The sequence below is a fragment of the Dreissena polymorpha genome, chromosome 16 (genome assembly GCF_020536995.1).
Source record: "Dreissena polymorpha isolate Duluth1 chromosome 16, UMN_Dpol_1.0, whole genome shotgun sequence".
Lineage (NCBI taxonomy): Eukaryota > Metazoa > Mollusca > Bivalvia > Myida > Dreissenidae > Dreissena > Dreissena polymorpha.
The window spans coordinates 36,897,288-36,916,797 of NC_068370.1; the positions used below are offsets into that span (position 1 = coordinate 36,897,288).

Consider the following 19,510-nt stretch of genomic DNA (forward strand, 5'->3'; position numbering starts at 1 on the left):
TAGGAAATTGTAAATGCAAACACCATTATAATATCTATGGCTTTAATTTAGTTAAAAGATCTGTTTATAAAAACAACAAAAAGCCAGATAATTTATTTTCATCAGTTTCAATATGCTCCCTTGTTGTTGGGATATACAATAAGCATTTTCCGTCCGTCAGTCTGTCCGTGACAAACTTTTCAGGGCTATATCTCACAGACTTTATAAGATATCAATATGAAATTCATTGGTGTATAGATATCAACAAGGAGATTTGGCAGGGGATATCAATTCAACAAATTTGCTTCTTTCAGTTAAGGCTTCCAGGCAACCCTAATCCAGAGTTCATGGTAGAGGGATGGAATGCGTGGTTCTTTGATGATTTGAAAAAGTTGGTAGGTGATCTTTTTATCTTGTTGTTTGTCTTACATTATGAACATTCTCCATTGTGCAAAACAGAGGAAAAATGCATTTATTGATACCATTGGTATGCACAGGCTAATCAGGGATGGCACTTTATGCCTAGACTGGATATTTGGTTAAGAAGAGACAATCTTTTGTTGACAGCATAGTGTATGGCCCGACTTTGACAAGAACACTGACACTGTTGGGGCATTGTGGGAGGGATTTTTCCGCTACTTCCTGGAGGAATTCAACTTCGACGACCAGGTGGTGACGATACGTCAGTTTGAGAGACTCACCAAGTTTGAAAAGCTCTGGAATGGGAAATGTCTCGCCATCGAAGGTAATGTTAATTTAAACCTATATATTTTAGCTCAATCGGATTGAAAGTCTAAGGAATATTAAACGCTATAGAGTAAATTTCCTGGATAGAACCTGTACTTGGATTCTTTGGGAGAGAGCTGAGGAACGCTCTCACAGTATGTATCAAACCTATGACCTCCCGGTCACTTGTCGGACACCCTATCCACTACGCGCCTGCAATCTTTTGGTAAAGTTGGACAATGCAGAGATATTAGGCTGTAATCATGATGGTCCGATGGCAAATTTTTAATTATTAATATATTGTTGATCAAGTGTTGTATGTAACATCCAAAAACTTTAATAGTAAAAATGATTTTAATTTTGAAAGATATGATAATGTAAAAGCAAAGGACTAAATAAATTTGATGAAGTTTAAGAAGTGAGCTTTGCTCTGAAAAAAAGGTGCTTTAGTCTCTTGTTAATTAAAATCCAGTCAAGTTAAAAAGTATTGCTTTCTCTTGTTAATTAAAATCCAGTCAAGTTAAAAAGTATTGCCTTAAAAGGGGCCATGTAAACTAAAGCTCAAGTTCTGACTCCTTTACACATGGAATGTTCTCATTTGTTTAAAAAATTAATTTATTTGACACTTTAAACACTCTTTGACTAAAAAGAACCTTTTTCCTTTTAAAGGAACTTATTCAAATATTTTTTTCTATTTTCAATTGGCCATTTAGTGTTCTCACTTAACAGTTGTAGGCATATGAATTGAAATGCTCAAACTAAATCATGAGAAAACAAAAAAGAGGAGAACACAATGTTGCTCCCGCCAGGATTCAAACCTGAGTTTTCAGGATTAAATGGCTTAGGCCATATGCACATAGCAATTCCAGCTTGAACTTTCAATTTTTTACTTTTTATAAGCAAATCCACGGGTTCAGCCTTATTATTTGAAATGACCGATACATAATAAATGATTTTATTATTTAACATTACAAGCTTCTTTATTTTAACTGATGATTTTATTTACCCAAAATGAATTTAATGTGTATACATGTATTTATGTCTGATGTGTTAGTTTGTTGTTGTATTCAATATTCATTTATTTTATTAATATGTAAATTTTAAAAACTTTTTACATTTTCACATGAAGTCTGCATTCTGATTGAATAATCTATTCATGTGAATTCTGTATTATTATGCAATAAACCCACTACATATGCAAATCAATCATAATTCATAAATATTAGTGATCATACTTCTTAATTGATCATAAAGTGGCCAAAAAGGTTGTCATTGTATTGCATGAATTCTAACAATTTTGCATTTCATTAGTCAATAGTGAAATGACATCATTTTTGGACGCAAAGGGTAAAAAGGTGAGGATGGAACAGAAAGTAAAATGTGATTGGTAAGTCAGTGAATAAACGTCTGTTTGTGGACATTATAGTTTTAATATTTTCAGCTTTTATTCACATTATATTGTAATTGTAAGATTGAATAGCAACTTAATGCATTTCCTGGGTGTATGAAATGTCAGGAAAATTGCCTCGTATTTATTCATAAACACCATGTGGAAATAAGACGTAATTTAACCGACAGTTCACACAGCAATGAAACGCAGAAAAGTGCTGTTACAAAATAACCATCTGTGAACTGGTCCCTTTAAAATGTAATAAACACTGGTTAACAATTTTGCATGTACATTTTTCTCATATTTCAGATCCATTTGATCTCAACCATAATCTTGGAGGTGGCCTGTCCAGAAAAAGTATTGCCATTTTTGCACAGACAATTTTAGTCATTATTTTTGTTGTTCAAAGTATTAAAAGTATGTAGAAGAAAACAGCATTCATATTAGCGTAGTTTTTAAAATAAGATTTGAAAGGTTCAGAAAAAATGCCTTATTTCCAATAAGCTTACACACAACCTGTGCATAAGTAGGAAATATAGGATATTCGTTGTTTTCAGTGTAAGATTGTATTATCATTTCATGAGATGTCATGTAAAACAGATTTGTATTATTGTATATAATTAGAAATTTGCTTTTGGTTAGCATGACTAATCATATATTTACTATAAAACTATTGACCTATTTTGAAATAATAAAAAAATAGACCCATAACCAATTTTATCATTTTTAGCGAGGCTGTTTTCGGAGAAAACCCGAGCTATTGTCATAGCCAGCTCATCCGCCGTCCGCCGTAGGCTTCGTGCTAAAACCTTAACATTGGCTCTACAATCAAAGTGCTTCCACCTACAATTTTGAAACTTCATATGTAGATGCACCTTGATGAGTTCTACAGGCCACACCCATTTTTGGGTCACTAGGTCAAAGGTCAAGGTCACTGTGACCTCTAATATCAAACTTTAACATAGGCTCTTAAATAAAAGTGCTTCCACCTACAACTTTGAAACTTCATTTGTAGTTGCACCTTGATGATTTCTACATGCAACACCCATTTTTGGGTCACTAGGTCAAAGGTCAAGGTCACTGTGACCTATAATATAAAACTAACAAAAACCTTAACATTGCCTCTAAAATCAAAGTGCTTCCACCTACAACTTTGAAACTTCATATGTAGATGCACCTTGATGAGTTCTACATGCCACACCATTTTGGGTCACTAGGTCAAAGGTCAAGGTCACTGTGACCTCTAAAAGTAATATAAATAAAATAATTCCTGACAAGCTTTCGCAGCTGAGCATGGCACCCGTTATGCGATGCTCTTGTATTATACCCCCCTTCGAAGAAGAGGGGGTATATTGTTTTGCATTTGTGGGTCTGTGCGTCGGTCGGTCGGTCCGTCAACCAAATGGTTTCCGGATGATAACTTAAGAACACTTAGGCATAGGATCATGAAACTTCATAGGTTCATTGATCATGACTGGCAGATGACCCCTATTGATTTTCAGGTCACTAGGTCAAAGGTCAAGGTCACGGTCAATGCCACATTTGGGGGGGGGGCATATGTCTCAAACAGCGGAACACTTGTTTGAGTTCAAATGAAATGATAAGGTTATCATTCCCTGGTATTTTCCACTCATTCTCTAGCGGGAAATAAGCTGAATCTCATTATTTATGTTAGGATATGCTGTTATTCTGTATAATTGAACATTAGTATTGACTGGAAAGTCTGAAGGTTTAAAAAATATAACATTTAATTACAAATAAATTGACATTATAACGCTTAATCCATTTATGAGTATTAGCATATACATATAGTATTTTAAGTATCCTTTGTAGTTCAAGGTCAAAGATTTCAAGGTCATAGTCCTACTTCTCTGTTACAGTGAATCACTACATCATGTCCACTCTAGTGAGGGCTCGAGAGCTATACTGTATATCTGTCATAGATGATTCAGAACCAGTCTTGAAATCTGACGTAAGTTTGTCTGATTTGGTTATCCTGAAGAGATTTAGGGCATTGGTAAGTTATTCTGTAAAATTATATTAAAAGAGTAAAATAAACATAAAAAACTGCAGGGATCTTTTATAACACCCCCCCCCCCCAAAAAAAAACAACAAAAAAACAAAAACAAAACAACAACAACCACAACAAAAACACTTAAATACTGGTAGAGTTTTTCAACTTCAACTGCTGGTAATTGACACCAGAAACAATGAAGGTCCTGTAATCCTGTTCTTAAAATAAAGCACAAACAAATCTTAATTTAGTCAAATTACATAAAGTATATATAATGCAATATTGCTACAAGCAGGATGAACAGCATAATATACTTCATTTATAAATACTTTTAGAAGGTTGTATTTACTGTGCACAGATGTTACCTTGTAGACTTTTTGTACACAGATGTTACCTTGTCCTATTTCTGTACACAGATGATGCCTTGTCCTCTTTCTGTACACTGAAATCGTCTAGTTCACTTACTGTACACAGATTTTACCATGTCCATTTTATGTATGCTGATGTTACTTTTTCTGTTTTCTATACACAAATGGTACCTCACACATTTTCTGTCCATTAATAGTTATTTATCAGTTTTCTGTACACAGATGGTACCTTATGTTTTTTTCTGTGCACATATGCTACCTTGAGAAGTTGTCTGTTTTTTGGGAACAGATACTACATCTTATTTCTGTATACAGATGGTACCCTGTCTGCTTTCTGTGCACAGATAGTACCTTGTCCACTTTCTGTACACACATGTTACCTTGGCTGTGTTTTGGAGAACAGATATTACGCTGTCTGTTTTCTGTGCACAGATGTTACCATGTCTGCTTGCTGTAGACAGATGGTACCATGTCTGCATTCTGTACATACATTTTAACATTTCAACTTACGGTACTCAAATACAGTATCATATTGTCTGTTTTCTGTGTACAGATGATACTCTGTCTGGCTTCTGTGCTCAGATGGTACCATGTCTGCTTTCTGTGTTCAGATGGTACCATGTCCGCATTCTGTACATAGATTTTTACATGTCAACTTTCCGTACTCAAATACAGTATTACCTTGTTTGTTTCCTGTGCACAGATGATGTACTATCAGGACTATTTCTTCGACAAGCAGAAGCTGGTCACAGGTGACCCCCCGTCTGACCGCCTGTGTCGGGTGTGTAGCAAGATAGGCCACATTGCCAAGGAGTGTCCAAGGATCATAGCAAGAAAAGAGAGGTGGGCCTTATTGTATTCATAACGCCATGTGAAAAAAGTTTATACGAGCTGTAAAGGTTATCAACAATGGAAATCCATCTTTAAACTGCTCTATAGATGTTGTTTAAAAGAATGTTGTGGACATAGATTTTAGGTTCTTCTATTAATCCATTGGATTATGGAACTCTGTGTTATTGTCTACCACTGAAACCCATACTTGAACCAAGGGGTCTTATGACCCATATGGTCAGCGTAGCTTTAGACTAGCCTACGCATTTGCAGAGCCTGGTAAGGACCTACCCTGTCCATTTTAAAGTAAGGCAAGGTTTCATGGTCTCAATAGCTGACAGAGTAATTCCTGACCAGACTGAGAAAATGTGCAGGTTGGTCTAGAGCTAAACTAACCGATTGTGGCGTGAGACCCATTTTTGCCATAAGTGGCTAACTGAATTCTTCAGTTTAATAACTTTATAATACTTGTCATGTTTTTAAATATAAGTATTGATCACTTTTTTCCATGGCCAGACAATATGTTGTGTATGTGACCTATGCTTGTCTGTCAAAGGTCAGAGGTAACAAAGTTTAGTGGACAATGTTTTTGTTCATGCTCCACAACTTAGTAATGCCTGTAAGGGATGTAAATGTTTGATTAACTCTTTCAGTGCGGGAACCGAATTTTGAAGGACTTTGCAAACAGTTTGGATCCAGATGAGACGTCACAGAACGTGGCGTCTCATCAGGATCCAAACTGTTTGCTATTCTGATAGTATTCTGTGAAAAAAATCGAAGAAAATGCTAATTTTAGAAATTCAGCAGACGACATTTTAGCAGATGATAAATTTCCCAGCATGCAAAGGGTTAAGAAGTGAGCCACACTCTTGGAAACCAAGGCCCTAAGTATTGTCCTAGATCATCTGCACAAGCTCAACAGTGATGATACTTTTTGCTTTTATGGAATTGATTATTCTTCCTGTTTATAAATTTGTAGTTTTGGTTTTGTAAGGCGTTTAAGTAAGAAATAGTTGTAGCAAAATGGTTATTTCCTTAGCAAAAGTTGCAATTTAATTGTGGCTATTCTGGCTGACCTTTTTACTGGGAAACCTTAGTTTTATTCCTATGCACAGTCTGCAAAGGCTTATCAGGAATACCACATTAAGACTAAACTGGATTTTTGTTTAGAAGAGACATGCTTTAACAAAAAATTCCATAAAAGCGGAAAATGTCATAGCTGATTATCCTCTGGGGACTGTAGAGGCTTACCTGGGGCGATAATTCACACCAATGCATTAAAACTTGTTGTCTCCGAGCAAAGCTTCATTTTGATTGACTGTTCTTTCAAATGGCTGTGTTAAGCCTGTAAAATTGGCATAAATAGCTACCTGACAATGCAGTTTTCATTGTGAATTGTTTTCTTCTGACCTTAAGGGAAGCCTATGAACGACAGAGACGGGAGGAAGAAAGAGAGAGGTCCTCCAACCAGCATTCTTCACCTGAGAAACAGAACCAGAGTATGGCATCCCTTTGAATTGGTTTAGAAGTTTGTAAAATCTACATGTGTCTTGCTCTGGGAAAAGTGGACATCATGCATGACTGAAAAGTTTGGTCTCAGATGAGCCTTTTCAGTTGTCACAGGCAAATTGGAGACAACACTTCCTGCCTAAACTGGATTTTTAAAGAAGCAGACTTCCTTTATTTGGAATAAAACATAAATGCCAACAAGTTTTAACCGTGATTACGCTGTGACAACTCAACAGGCTTTTTCTTATTTATTGAAGTACATTTTCATAGTAAAAAACACTCTTTTATTCTGATATTTCGCCCAAATGGGCTTTATCAAAGTTTACAAATACGAATTTATTACATAGTTATAACTGTCTTGTATATCAATAAAGTAAATGTTTTATTGATATACAACAGTTATAACTATGTAGTAAATTCGTATTTGTAAACTTTGATAAAGCCTATTTGGGCGAAATATCAGAATAAAAGAGTGTTTTTTACTATGAAAATGTATATCTTTATCCCTACTGGATATTAAACCGAGTATTAAATAAAGTCAAACCTGAAAAAATGTACACTGAATTGCAACTTTAATAACAAACTAAATTTTATTTGAACAAGATTTTGGCTTCTTTTTCTTTGAATTAGAACGATACAGTTATACCGTACCATCAGTTTATGACAGCGAATCCGCTTGTATAATTGTTTGGATGTGACGTCAATGACACGCGACAATCTTTATTTAAAAATACATTCAAATGAATGTAATACAAACTGTCAGATTTGCTGAATGAACGAAATATCGGTTTATGACAGCGAATCTGCTTTTTAGACTTGTTCGGTCGTGACATCAATGGCACATGACAAGCTTTATTTACGAATAAACGAGATGCGTGCGTAAACAATTATACTAGCCTTGATAAAGTCATTGATTTAGTTTAAAAATATGAAATGAAATCAATTTATAAGATATTATTCTGTATTATGCAATGTAAGTTAATTATGTTATTATGCTTAGTTATCGGCAATGAGCCTTTGTTTCACACTGTATGCAAACGACTGTGTGGGGTAAGGACGTAGCAATACTACCAGTAACCAACTGACCAACCATCTAAAAATTGTGATCCGAAAACAATGGTCACCTGTGGACACTTTTCCCGCTCAGCAAAGTGAAAATGGTTATATGCAACCAGCATAAAACCAGAACAGCTTGCGAGTAACTCACAGTCTGTTGAGGATTTATGCTGTTTGCTGCTCATCAGTACTTTAGAGTTGGAAAAACTTAGGACAATCTAGTAAGAAGGGTCTATTATTTGGTAAGATTTTCTTACTGACTACAAATGTGTGACAGTTTAAATCTGAGTGGTTAAGGTTGAAAAAAATACTTGTATTGATATGATACTAGATACTGTTTGGTTTTATGTGCAACAGACAGGCAGGGCACATCAAGATCCATGTCTGACCCTGGGGACATGTCAGCTCCTCACAGCCCTTACAGGGATAAAGGTCAAGGTCAGATGGGAGGTCAAGGTCAACCAAGAGGTCAGCACCCACACTCCCACAGCCAGTCACCAGACAAAAGGGTATGATTGCTCATTCCAGAGTACCAGAGTTTAGGAAAATCTTCTTCTGAATTATTAATACATTTTTTGAAAGGAATTTTCCGGATATTTGAGGGTAGATTCTTTTATTATAGCATATAGAAGTAAATTTAATGGCACATCACAAGAAACTTAAATTTCATTATGAACAATAAATTATAACAAACAACAAGCATAGGTTCTGCGATATACTGACCCAAGATTTTTTTTAGCTGCACTCTGGGAAAACTTGGCTTAATGCCTTTTCTGTTGTTGTTTTTTATGGAATGAATTGTGTGTTGCCTTCTAAACAAAACTCTAGGTGGAAAGAAGCATCCCTGATTAGCCTGTGCATACTGCATAGGTTAATCTTGGATGAAGTATTACGCACATTAATTGAGCCCACTTTTCCAGAGCGTTGCTCATGTTTCATTCTTTGCAGGGACTGAGCCCTAGATTGAACATCAACAAAGCAGAGAAGTATTTCCAAGATGGTGGTCCCCCATTATCACCCTTGGCAGGGAACCAGAACCTTCGAGGGTTCAACCAATCAAAGCAAGGGTCACAAGGTCAAGGCTATGGTCCCAACGACCCTTACCTGATGGGCAATCAGAATGCAAATTCTTCCATCAGGAGGAATCCTCCATCTCAGTATAGGAATGAGAGCTATGGAGCTTATGGTGGTGGCCAGGTGAATTTGAACCATTCACATTATAACCAACATTACCACGGTAATACGGTCTATGTAAACCAGTCCAGGCAACATGCCCAACAGGGTGGGTATAATAACCAGAACCAGCCGTTGTCGTCAGGTCATCACCAAGGCTCAGCTTATGTGCCCTCATCACCACTTGGATATCACCATGGTGGTCATGGTAACCAGGCAGCCTCGTCTCCAGGGAATCGTCATGGCAACCAGTTCTATGAAGGAGCTCCTCAGGTAGTAACCGATGCCAGTGGGAATGCTATGGCGACGGCAGTTAGCTTGAATAGTGGTAGTGTGAGTGGTGGAGCTGGTTTTATGTCACCATTTTATTTGAATTTTCCATACCATCCTAACAACTTTGCGTTTGTTCCGTATTTGCCACAGGGCTCCATTTTCTATCAAGGCATGCCTGTCGTATCTACGAATACTGTTAACCATGCAGTAAACAATCTATTTTCGCCAACACCTTCGTATGTTTGCGCTAACCAGCCAGGTTTTGATTACCGGCCTTTCTCACAAACGATGGGTAATACTGTGACTAGCACAACTGCTGTCGAAAATGCGAACTCACTATTGCAAGGATTAAACAGTACCACCATAGGCAGTGGTAAGCCTTTAAATTTAAGCTTGTCAAGTTGTGTGTGCATAATGGTTAAATAGACATCGTGACATATTATAACAACCTGATTAAGTAAATTAAAGTGATATATTTTTTTAAAGCTCTTGTTAATGTTATATTTATTCAACCAATTGAAATTTCTATTTAATATTTTCGTTTAAAAATAATGAATGCTTTTGGTATATGAATTGCTTTTCCCTTAGTTGGGTTTATTGAAACCTTATAAACACGCTAGAAGTAAAATTTGTGTGTCCAATCCTCATGAAAATTGGTCAGAACATTTGGCCCAATGAAATCTCAGCCATGTTAAAAAATAAAATTATGCCCAGACATTTAATATTTATGTTTCATAAAGTACTCTTATTATTCTGAACTCCACCATCTCAGAATAGTTTAGTTCCTCTGGGTCTCAGGTGAACGTCTTAGGGACAATGGCCCTCTTGTTTAAAAAAAGTCACAATTGCATGCATGATTTTATATTTTGCACTGTTAAGTTTTTTCCTTCACTGTTTAATTATAAAAGCATGTTTTGTGAAGCATTGTTAAATATTTTTGTTTTATTATGCCTCAGCTTTGATAATGCTTGAAGGGCACAAAGTGCAACACCCGTCCCTGTGTGTATGTCAGTCAGTTTGTGTTGGACATTGTGTGGCTGGCTCATAATTTGTTGTACATTATGGAGTTTTTTTATAAATTGGAACAACTGAGCATAATATCAAGACAACTTAACACGTGAACTGGCCATGTTGCTGGCCTTAAGGTCCAGGTCAGAGTGGACTGTTTTTTGCCTCGCCATGATACTGATAGAAGGGCATATAGTGTTTCCCCTGTCCTTGCGTGTGTTTCTGTGGGACATTTCCTGCAAGGCTCATCCCTTTGTTGTACATGATGGTATTTGGAAATAAATTGCCTCAAAATGAGCATCTTGTTACAGGGACCTGTTGAGTGGAACAACCATATGGCTTCTGTCAAGGTCAAGATGCCTGTGTAACCTTGGGAGTTTTTATATATTCCTTATTAGTTGGCTCTATATGTTTAAGGAAAATACAGGTTCATGTCTGGCCAATAACTGTAGAATGCAGGATGGATGGGATTGAGAAATAAATTGGTACACATGATCCTGGTATCAAGACAATGTGTTGCATGTAACAAACATGTCCATCAGTTCGAGATCACGGTCACAGTATAAAAAGTCTAATTATATTTTTGTATCCATATCATAAATTGGCCATTCATGAACAGATTTTCAAAATAAATTGACACAAATGACCACCATACCAAGACAATGTGTCACTTTCAAAACCATGTTGCTAGCATCAAGGTCAAAGTGTACGCCTGAAGATTGTGCATTCTAAGTGCTAATATGGGACTAGTGATAGTAGATGTGCATGTCACTGTTATTTCCATTCCTTTATAGTGTGTTGGCAAAGTTTTGCATTTAAGAGAAGCATGTATGCACCAACCATGGTCAATGCCACATATGTATAGAAGTTGTATGTGGAGCAACACTTACATAGGACTGGTACATACATCATGCTGTATTAACTTTTCATCTTATGTGTGTCATACAACACTTAAGTTTCTGGGTCAAGTGAACTATAAGCAGGTGCCTCTGACACTGTGTCCCTCTGACATAGTGTCCCTCTGACATATTTATATTCAATACAAAGGATATGTTATGCATGTGTCATGTTTTTTAGCAACTTAACATCAATGAATATATTGGTGATATCAGTTATGCCATTGGAATGATATGAGCCTTCTTCTGAGAAAACTGGGCTTAATGCATGTGCGTAAAGTGTTGTCCCAGATTAGCTTGTGCAGTCAGCACAGGCTAATCAGGGACGACACTTTCCGCTTTTATAGTATTTTTAGTTTCAAGGAAGTCCCTCCTTACCGAAAATCATGTTTAGGCCGAAAGTGTCGTCCCTGATTAGCCTGTCTAAAACATCTTCAATGATTGCTAAGAAGGCATCATTCTGCAGTGAAAACTGTACATGCTTGATAAATGTGGGTCTTTGGCAAAACTTTGTGTTATATCAAAAAAGAACATCAAGCTGTTTTTTTGTTTTTATGCATCAGGGCTGTTATTCTTAATTCATTTTTTCCAGGGTTATCGCTCAGATCGACAGATCAATTACCCAAAAAAGAAGGGTAAAAAAAAAGGACAGGCTGTAGATATGGGTAAGCTCATCATAGTCAATATGTGTTTACTTGTAGTATAATTACCATCATAGTCAATATGTGTATACTTGTAGTATAATTACCTTGAATTATAGCATATTTTTATACATACATGTATTTAATTAATTATGCTGAGAATGAACAGTTTTAAACATCACCTGACATTAAATGCTATTTATTCTTTCTCATTTGAATAGAAATACGTATTTCCCGTAGAAGTACATATTACCAATATTAAACTCTTCTGCACAATTATAACAATTTTCATGACAAGAAAATTAAGCAATGGTTTCTTTTTTTAAAAATTTTGAATGGGATAGAACATGATGTTTTAAACATATTTGCACTTGAATTGGATACTCATTCATAAGTAATCTTAAGTAACTGTCCTTTTAATGACCATGTGTTTTATTATCATACTTAATAGATTTTCTTTATAAAGTACAACAATTTCTGATTTTAGTCTTGGTGAAAAAGCATAACTGCATTAAAGAGATCACAATGAACAAAATTGTGCATGTTTTAATTTACCAATGCATGTATGATTTAATATTGTATTTTATGTTATAAGATATATTGGACTGATCATAATCACAAGTCTGGTAGATTAGTTCTCATCGTGATCTACTATGTTATAAGATATATTAGACTGATCATAATCACAAGTCTGGTAGATTAGTTCTCATCGTGATCTACTATGTTATAAGATATATTGGACTGATCATAATCACAAGTCTGGTAGATTAGTTCTCATCGTGATCTACTATGTTATAAGATATATTGGACTGATCATAATCACAAGTCTGGTAGATTAGTTCTCATCGTGATCTACTATGTTATAAGATAAATTGGACTGATCATAATCACTAGTCTGGTAGATTAGTTCTCATCGTGATCTACTATGTTATAAGATATATTAGACTGATCATAATCACAAGTCTGGTAGATTAGTTCTCATCGTGATCTACTATGTTATAAGATATATTAGACTGATCATAATCACAAGTCTGGTAGATTAGTTCTCATCGTGATCTACTATGTTATAAGATATATTGGACTGATCATAATCACAAGTCTGGTAGATTAGTTCTCATCGTGATCTACTATGTTATAAGATATATTGGACTGATCATAATCACAAGTCTGGTAGATTAGTTCTCATCGTGATCTACTATGTTATAAGATAAATTGGACTGATCATAATCACAAGTCTGGTAGATTAGTTCTCATCGTGATCTACTATGTTATAAGATATATTAGACTGATCATAATCACAAGTCTGGTAGATTAGTTCTCATCGTGATCTACTATGTTATAAGATATATTGGACTGATCATAATCACAAGTCTGGTAGATTAGTTCTCATCGTGATCTACTATGTTATAAGATATATTAGACTGATCATAATCACAAGTCTGGTAGATTAGTTCTCATCATGATCTACTATGAGAAAGACTTTTTATTTGAAGGAATTTTACCTTGTCATAAAAAAGTTATTGGCATTGGTTTCATGCTAACACTTTGTAACAAAATATGATCCAGCAGACGTTATCTCATATAAGAAAAAGCCACAAGTGAACGTTTTTTTAATAGCATAATACCCGCACGTGAAGTAGGGAGAATGTTTAGTTCAGTTTTTGCCTGTTCAATGGTTGAAGGTTCAATTCTGCGATCTCAAGCTGTTGTTAGTGTAAAGATTTCTATTACAATATAATTCAGCATGTTTTCCATGTTGATAAACGCTTCTTTACTTGCTTATATGCCAACTTATTCATACATTTGATAATTTATAAGTCCTAAATACTTATGATTTGGTACACCTCTTGTCTCAATAAATTTTATATTCCTTTATTGAAATTTTACATCTCAGATACTTTATGAACATTTTATTTGTCTTAAATACCTGACAAATGGAACATTTTGTACATCTGTAATTTTAAGACCATTGCTCATTTGATATGTTATGGTGGGTACCAACTTATTCATATGATATCATTTCTCAACGTTTCCCCTATTATTGCAGGTGTGACTGTCAAGAATGAATATTACCAGCATAAAGACAACCCACAGAGTGATCCCTGTGAGATCAGAGTTGAACTTGTGTAGCAAGCATCTTCAGGTGTCCTCTTCATTTGTCAAAAACAGTTGTATAGAGTACTTAAAATACCATTTTATCAGAATATGCTTAGTTTTTTTAGTTTTTCAATTATTTAACCCATTTATGCTTAGCGTCTAGAAAAAAGGCCTTGGCAAACAGCATAGACCCAGATTAGACGCCGCATGATGCTGTGTCTCCTCAGGGTCTGCGCTGTTTGCTTAAAGGAATTTCTGTAAGAAATATTCTAAATATAGAAATAAATATACTAGACATCCCTTATTTTGGAAATAAATTGATCCAATTTAGAAGGATGGGAGAGTCCACTAGGCATAAATGGGTTAAAAAGGTTACTGAGTATGTAAAAAAAGCATGTAAAATTATACACATGTTTCTGTTTTAATGATGTCATGGATTGTCATAACAGTTTAAATGTTGAAAATTACAGTACTCTAGTGTATAGTGGTAAAAAGAAACTGAAGAAAGTATGTATGTTTGGTGTTATATATCATTTACACATTTCTTTAATAATATCTTATGAAATAATTACCATTCAGTTTTTACATATGCTTATATTAAATTATGCTAATTTTAGGTCATGTGAGCAAATACACATGTAGCGTTCATGTGGAACTTTTAGAATAACTGTGTTGTCTGTCTGTTGTCTGCCCATATATGCCCGCCATAGTTTTTTTCAAATGACTTCTGCTCCTGATTCCCTGTGCAGTTTTGAATGAAACACCACAGAAATGATCCTTGAATGACCCTCTTTCAAAATTGTTCAGATCATTTCCAGTTCATGGCATATTTAAAAAAAGAAAAGTCTTCAATAATTCATAAGTAACGTTGTCTGTTGATTTATCTAGAATGTACTTTTTAAGCCCCCGGATTGAATGATCAGGGGTATATTGTTTTTGGCCTGTCTGTCTGTCTTGTCATTGTATGTGTCTGTCATTGTATGTGTCACAAAACTTTAACCTTAGCCATAACTTTTGCAATATTGATGATAGCAACTTGATATTTGGCATGCATGTGTTTCTCATGGAGCGGCACATTTTGAGTGGTGAAAGGTCAAGGTCATCCTTCAAGGTCAAAGGTAAAAAAAAGTGGTGCATTAGGGGGCATTGTGTGTCTGACAAACACATCTCTTGTTTATTCACATCCTGACCCTGTGGTTAAAAAAAAGCATCGCTTCAGAAGTCACAAGATTTATATAGAATTAAATCTCAAAATTACTTAACAATCTTTTAAACAACGAGGCCCAAAGGAGTAGCATTTTTTATGTATCATCTCATGGTGGTCCTCTAACAACTTTGTTCAAATCATGTCCCTGTGGTTAAAATTGTTTTTCCCAGCCCTGGGGCTATTTTGCTTCCCTTATATGTATATAGTGATTCATGTAAACACAGAAATGATGATTTTAATTCTATAAACATTTGCCGTAAATACTTTTATCAGTAAACATATGTGCATGATTTTAATGCTGTAAATGTTTTATTGTCCCCTACCGTTTTCACCAGAGGGGACTTGTGGTTTGCGCTCCGTCTGTCAGTTAGTCAGTCAGTCAGTCACACTTTTCTGGATCCTGCGATAACTTTAAAAGTTCTTAATATTTTTTCATGAAACTTGAAACATGGATAGATGGCATTATGGACATTATGCACGTCATTTCATTTTGTTCCTATGTCAAAAAATGTTGTTTGCTATGGCAACAAATAGACTAGAATTACTGCTGAAAATGGTGGTTTTCTGGATCCTGGGATTACTTTAAAAGTTCTTAATATTTTTTCATGAAACTTGAAACATGGATAGATGGCAATATGGACATTATGCACGTCATTTCATTTTGTTCCTATGTCAAAAATTCTAGTTGCTATGGCAACAACAAAAATTCTGACTATGGTGGAATTTCTGACAATGGTGGAGCCGGTAAGGGACTATATTGCTTGGCAATAGTCTTGTTTTGTATGCTTCATGCTATTGTTTTTAATTTATGAACAGTTTACAAGTTGTGCCACTCTAGATGAGTAGTTAACATGTAAACATTGCAAATATGTAACATGCTGTAAAGTAAATTACTAACAGACAAAAGCGTAATGATTTTTTTTTTAAAGATAAATGAACATTGTCAATCAAATACAAAATGATTGAAAAAAAAATCAATTTACTTGTCTATATTATATATCACACTAGTTTTTAGTAATTTTATTAAATTGACATCGGACCTCTTGATATGGTATACAATAACAATTAGATGTGTCATAAATGCTATGAAAGCATAACATGGACATTTTGATCAAAACATAGCACCATACAACCAGCCGCTGTTAGTCCTACCGCCCAATTAACGTTGCTGTTTCATAGAAATGCACACAGCTAAATATAGTTTGTTCCGATACATGTTGCTATAGAATGTACCAATACATGTTGCATGCTTTGTTACATGTTGCATGCTTTGTTTATAGGTCCTTGATAATCGAGCAAAGGTCATGGTAGACATGCCTTTATTGCTTTCACAGATCTCGATATATAACATTTATATTTGTCTGTTAAACTCTTGTATATTAGTAATGTATTTTAGGTAGTTCTTGCAAATATAAAACTACAGTACTTCATTTAAGGGCAGTTTTACAATATATGTCTGTTATTTGTTGTACTGACCAATTTCTTCATTCTTAAACGTTTCTAAATTACATTGCTCTTACAAAAAAACTTTTAAAAATAAATATGAATATATGTCATGATATCTGTTGTTTGAATGATTTTTTAAATAAATGTCAAACATCATAGAATATCCAAGCTATTTTATTAACATAATGCCATAATAAATATTTAACGAACGCTTTGCAACCATTACAACATAACAGACTACTATCAGTATTGAGTGATTAAAATAAAAACTATTGTTTAATAATTGTAATTTCTAGAAAAATATTTCTTTACCTACAAAGTTTGGGATTGGCCCTTTAAGTACCATACATTCTAGCCATTTCTTTTTGCACTGCAAGACACATATTTCCGTAAATCAACTATGATCTCACAACCATTAAAAGTTGTAAGTTATTTCCTTGATAAAATGCGCTTACTAGTGTTGATATAATTAAATTAAATGCGCCATTTGACATGTAAACTGGTTTAAGATTTTGTTACATTTGAATCCTAATAAAATTATGTATAAAATACAAATGATTTGTGTTGTTTCAATTTTAACGGTTAATCCATATGGAAGTGTTATAGGATTGATATTGGTACCAGTCACGAGTTGAATAATCTTTAACTTCAATCTGATGAAGTTTCACAAGTGAGTGTATTTCGAATGTTATGAGGTCTAAGTTTCACTGGTGAGTTTGTATTAATAAGTTTATGAGGTATGTATTTAAAAGTTTATGAGGTCTAAGTTTCACAAGTGAGTGTATGTATTTCTAAGTTTATGAGGTCTAAGTGTCACAAGTGAGTGTATGTATTTATGAGGTCTAAATTTCACAAGTGATTGAATGTATTTATAAGTTTATGAGGTCTTAGTGTCACAAGTGAGTGTATGTATTTATAAGTTTATGAGGTCTATGTTTCACAAGTGAGTGTATGCATTTATAAGTTAATGAGGTCTAAGTTTCACAAGTGAGTGTATGTATTTATAAGTTTATGAGGTCTTAGTGTCACAAGTGAGTGTATGTATTTACAAGTTTATAAGCTCTGTGTTTCACAAGAGAGTGTATGTATTTATGAGTTTATAAGCTTTAAGTGTCACAAGTGAGTGCATGTTTTTATAAGTTTATAGGCTCTAAGTTTCACAAGTGAGTGTATGTATTTATAATTTAATGAGGTATAAGTTTCACAAGTGAGTGTATGTATTTATAAGTTAATGAGGTCTAAGTTTCACAAGTGAGTGTATGTATTTATAATTTAATGAGGTCTAAGCTTCACAAGTGATTGTATGCATTTATAAGTTTATAAGCTCAAAGTTTCACAAGTGAGTGTATGTATTTATAAGTTAATGAGGTCTAAGTTTCACAAGTGATCGTATGTATTTACAAGTTTATAAGCTTTGTGTTTCACAAGTGAGTGTATGTATTTATGAGTTTATAAGCTCTAAGTGTCACAATTGAGTGTATGCATTTATATGTGTATAAGCTCTAAGTTTCACAAGTAAGTGTATCTATTTATAAGTTAATGAGATCTAAGTTTCACAAGTGATCGTATGTTTTTAAGTTTATAAGCTCTAAGTTTCACAAGTGAGTGTATGTATTTATAAGTAAATGAAGTCTAAGTTTCACAACTGAGTGTATGCATTTATAAGTTTATAAGCTCTAAGTTTCACAAGTGAGTGTATGTATTTATAAGTTCATGAGGTCTTAGTTTAAAAAGTGAGTGTATGCATTTATAAGTAAGTGAGGTCTAAGTTTCACATGTTAGTGTATGTATTTATAAGTTCATAAGCTCTTAGTTTCACAAGTGAGTGTATGTATTTATAAATTAGTGAGGTCTAAGTTTCACAAGTTAGTGTATGTATTTATAAGTTAATGAGGTCTAAGTTTCACAAGTGAGTGTATGTATTTATAAGTTAATGAGGTTTAAGTTTCACAAGTGAGTGTATGTATTTATAATTTAATGAGGTTTGAGTTTCACATGTGAGTGTATGTATTTTGAAGTTTATGAGGTCTTAGTTTCACAAGAGAGTGTATGCATATATACGTTTATGAGGTCGTAGTTTTACAAGTGAGTGTATACATTTATAAGTTTATGAGGTCTAAGTTTCACAATTGCATGTGTGTATTAATAATTAATGATGTCTAAGTTTCACAAGTGAGTGTATGTATTTATAAGTTAATGAGGTCTTAATTTCACAAGTGAGTGTATGTATTTATAAGTTAATGAGGTTTAAGTTTCACAAGTGAGTGTATGTATTTATAATTTAATGAGGTTTGAGTTTCACATGTGAGTGTATGTATTTATAAGTTTATGAGGTCTTAGTTTCACAAGAGAGTGTATGCATATATACGTTTATGAGGTCGTAGTTTCACAAGTGAGTGTATACATTTATAAGTTTATGAGGTCTAAGTTTCACAATTGCATGTGTGTATTAATAATTAATGAGGTCTAAGTTTCACAAGTGAGTGTTTGTATTTATAAGTTAATGAGGTCTTAGTTTCACAAGTGAGTGTATGTATTTATAAGTTTATGAGCTCTAAGTTTCACAAGTGAGTGTATGTATTTATAAGTTAATGAGGTCTAAGTTTCACAAGTGAGTGTATGCATTTATAAGTTAATGAGGTCTAAGTTTCACAAGTGAGTGTATTTATTTATAAGTAAATGAGGTCTAAGTTTCACGAGTGATTGTATGAATTTATAAGTTTATAAGCTCTAAGTTTGACAAGTGAGTGTATGTATTTATAAGTTAGTGAGGTCTAAGTTTCACAAGTGAGTGTATGTATTTATAAGTTTATAAGCTTTAAGTTACACAAGTGAGTGTATGTATTTATAAGTTAATGAGGTCTTAGTTTCACAAGTGAGTGTATGTATTTATAAG

General features: G+C 34.2%; 1 protein-coding gene across 2 annotated transcripts in view; it reads left to right on the forward strand.

Annotated features, from left to right (window-relative positions):
- LOC127862151 (terminal uridylyltransferase 4-like) overlaps window positions 1-17,169 on the forward strand; it is a 49,977-nt gene extending 32,808 nt beyond the window's left edge. Inside the window, exons 20-30 of one of the 2 annotated variants that reach the window (XR_008040468.1) lie at window positions 294-374; window positions 547-724; window positions 2,405-2,452; window positions 3,976-4,067; window positions 5,181-5,320; window positions 6,725-6,807; window positions 8,231-8,382; window positions 8,822-9,319; window positions 11,816-11,888; window positions 13,912-15,585; window positions 15,758-17,169. Coding sequence is in view for 1 of the 2 variants with exons in the window: in XM_052401144.1 (XP_052257104.1) it covers window positions 294-374; window positions 547-724; window positions 2,405-2,452; window positions 3,976-4,067; window positions 5,181-5,320; window positions 6,725-6,807; window positions 8,231-8,382; window positions 8,822-9,319; window positions 11,816-11,888; window positions 13,912-13,994 (1,428 nt within the window). In the remaining variant the exon portion in view is untranslated. Of the gene's footprint in view, window positions 1-293; window positions 375-546; window positions 725-2,404; window positions 2,453-3,975; window positions 4,068-5,180; window positions 5,321-6,724; window positions 6,808-8,230; window positions 8,383-8,821; window positions 9,320-11,815; window positions 11,889-13,911 lie in introns of both variants that reach the window. The other variant, XM_052401144.1, reaches the window with a different exon arrangement.
- Window positions 17,170-19,510: the final 2,341 nt, after the last annotated feature.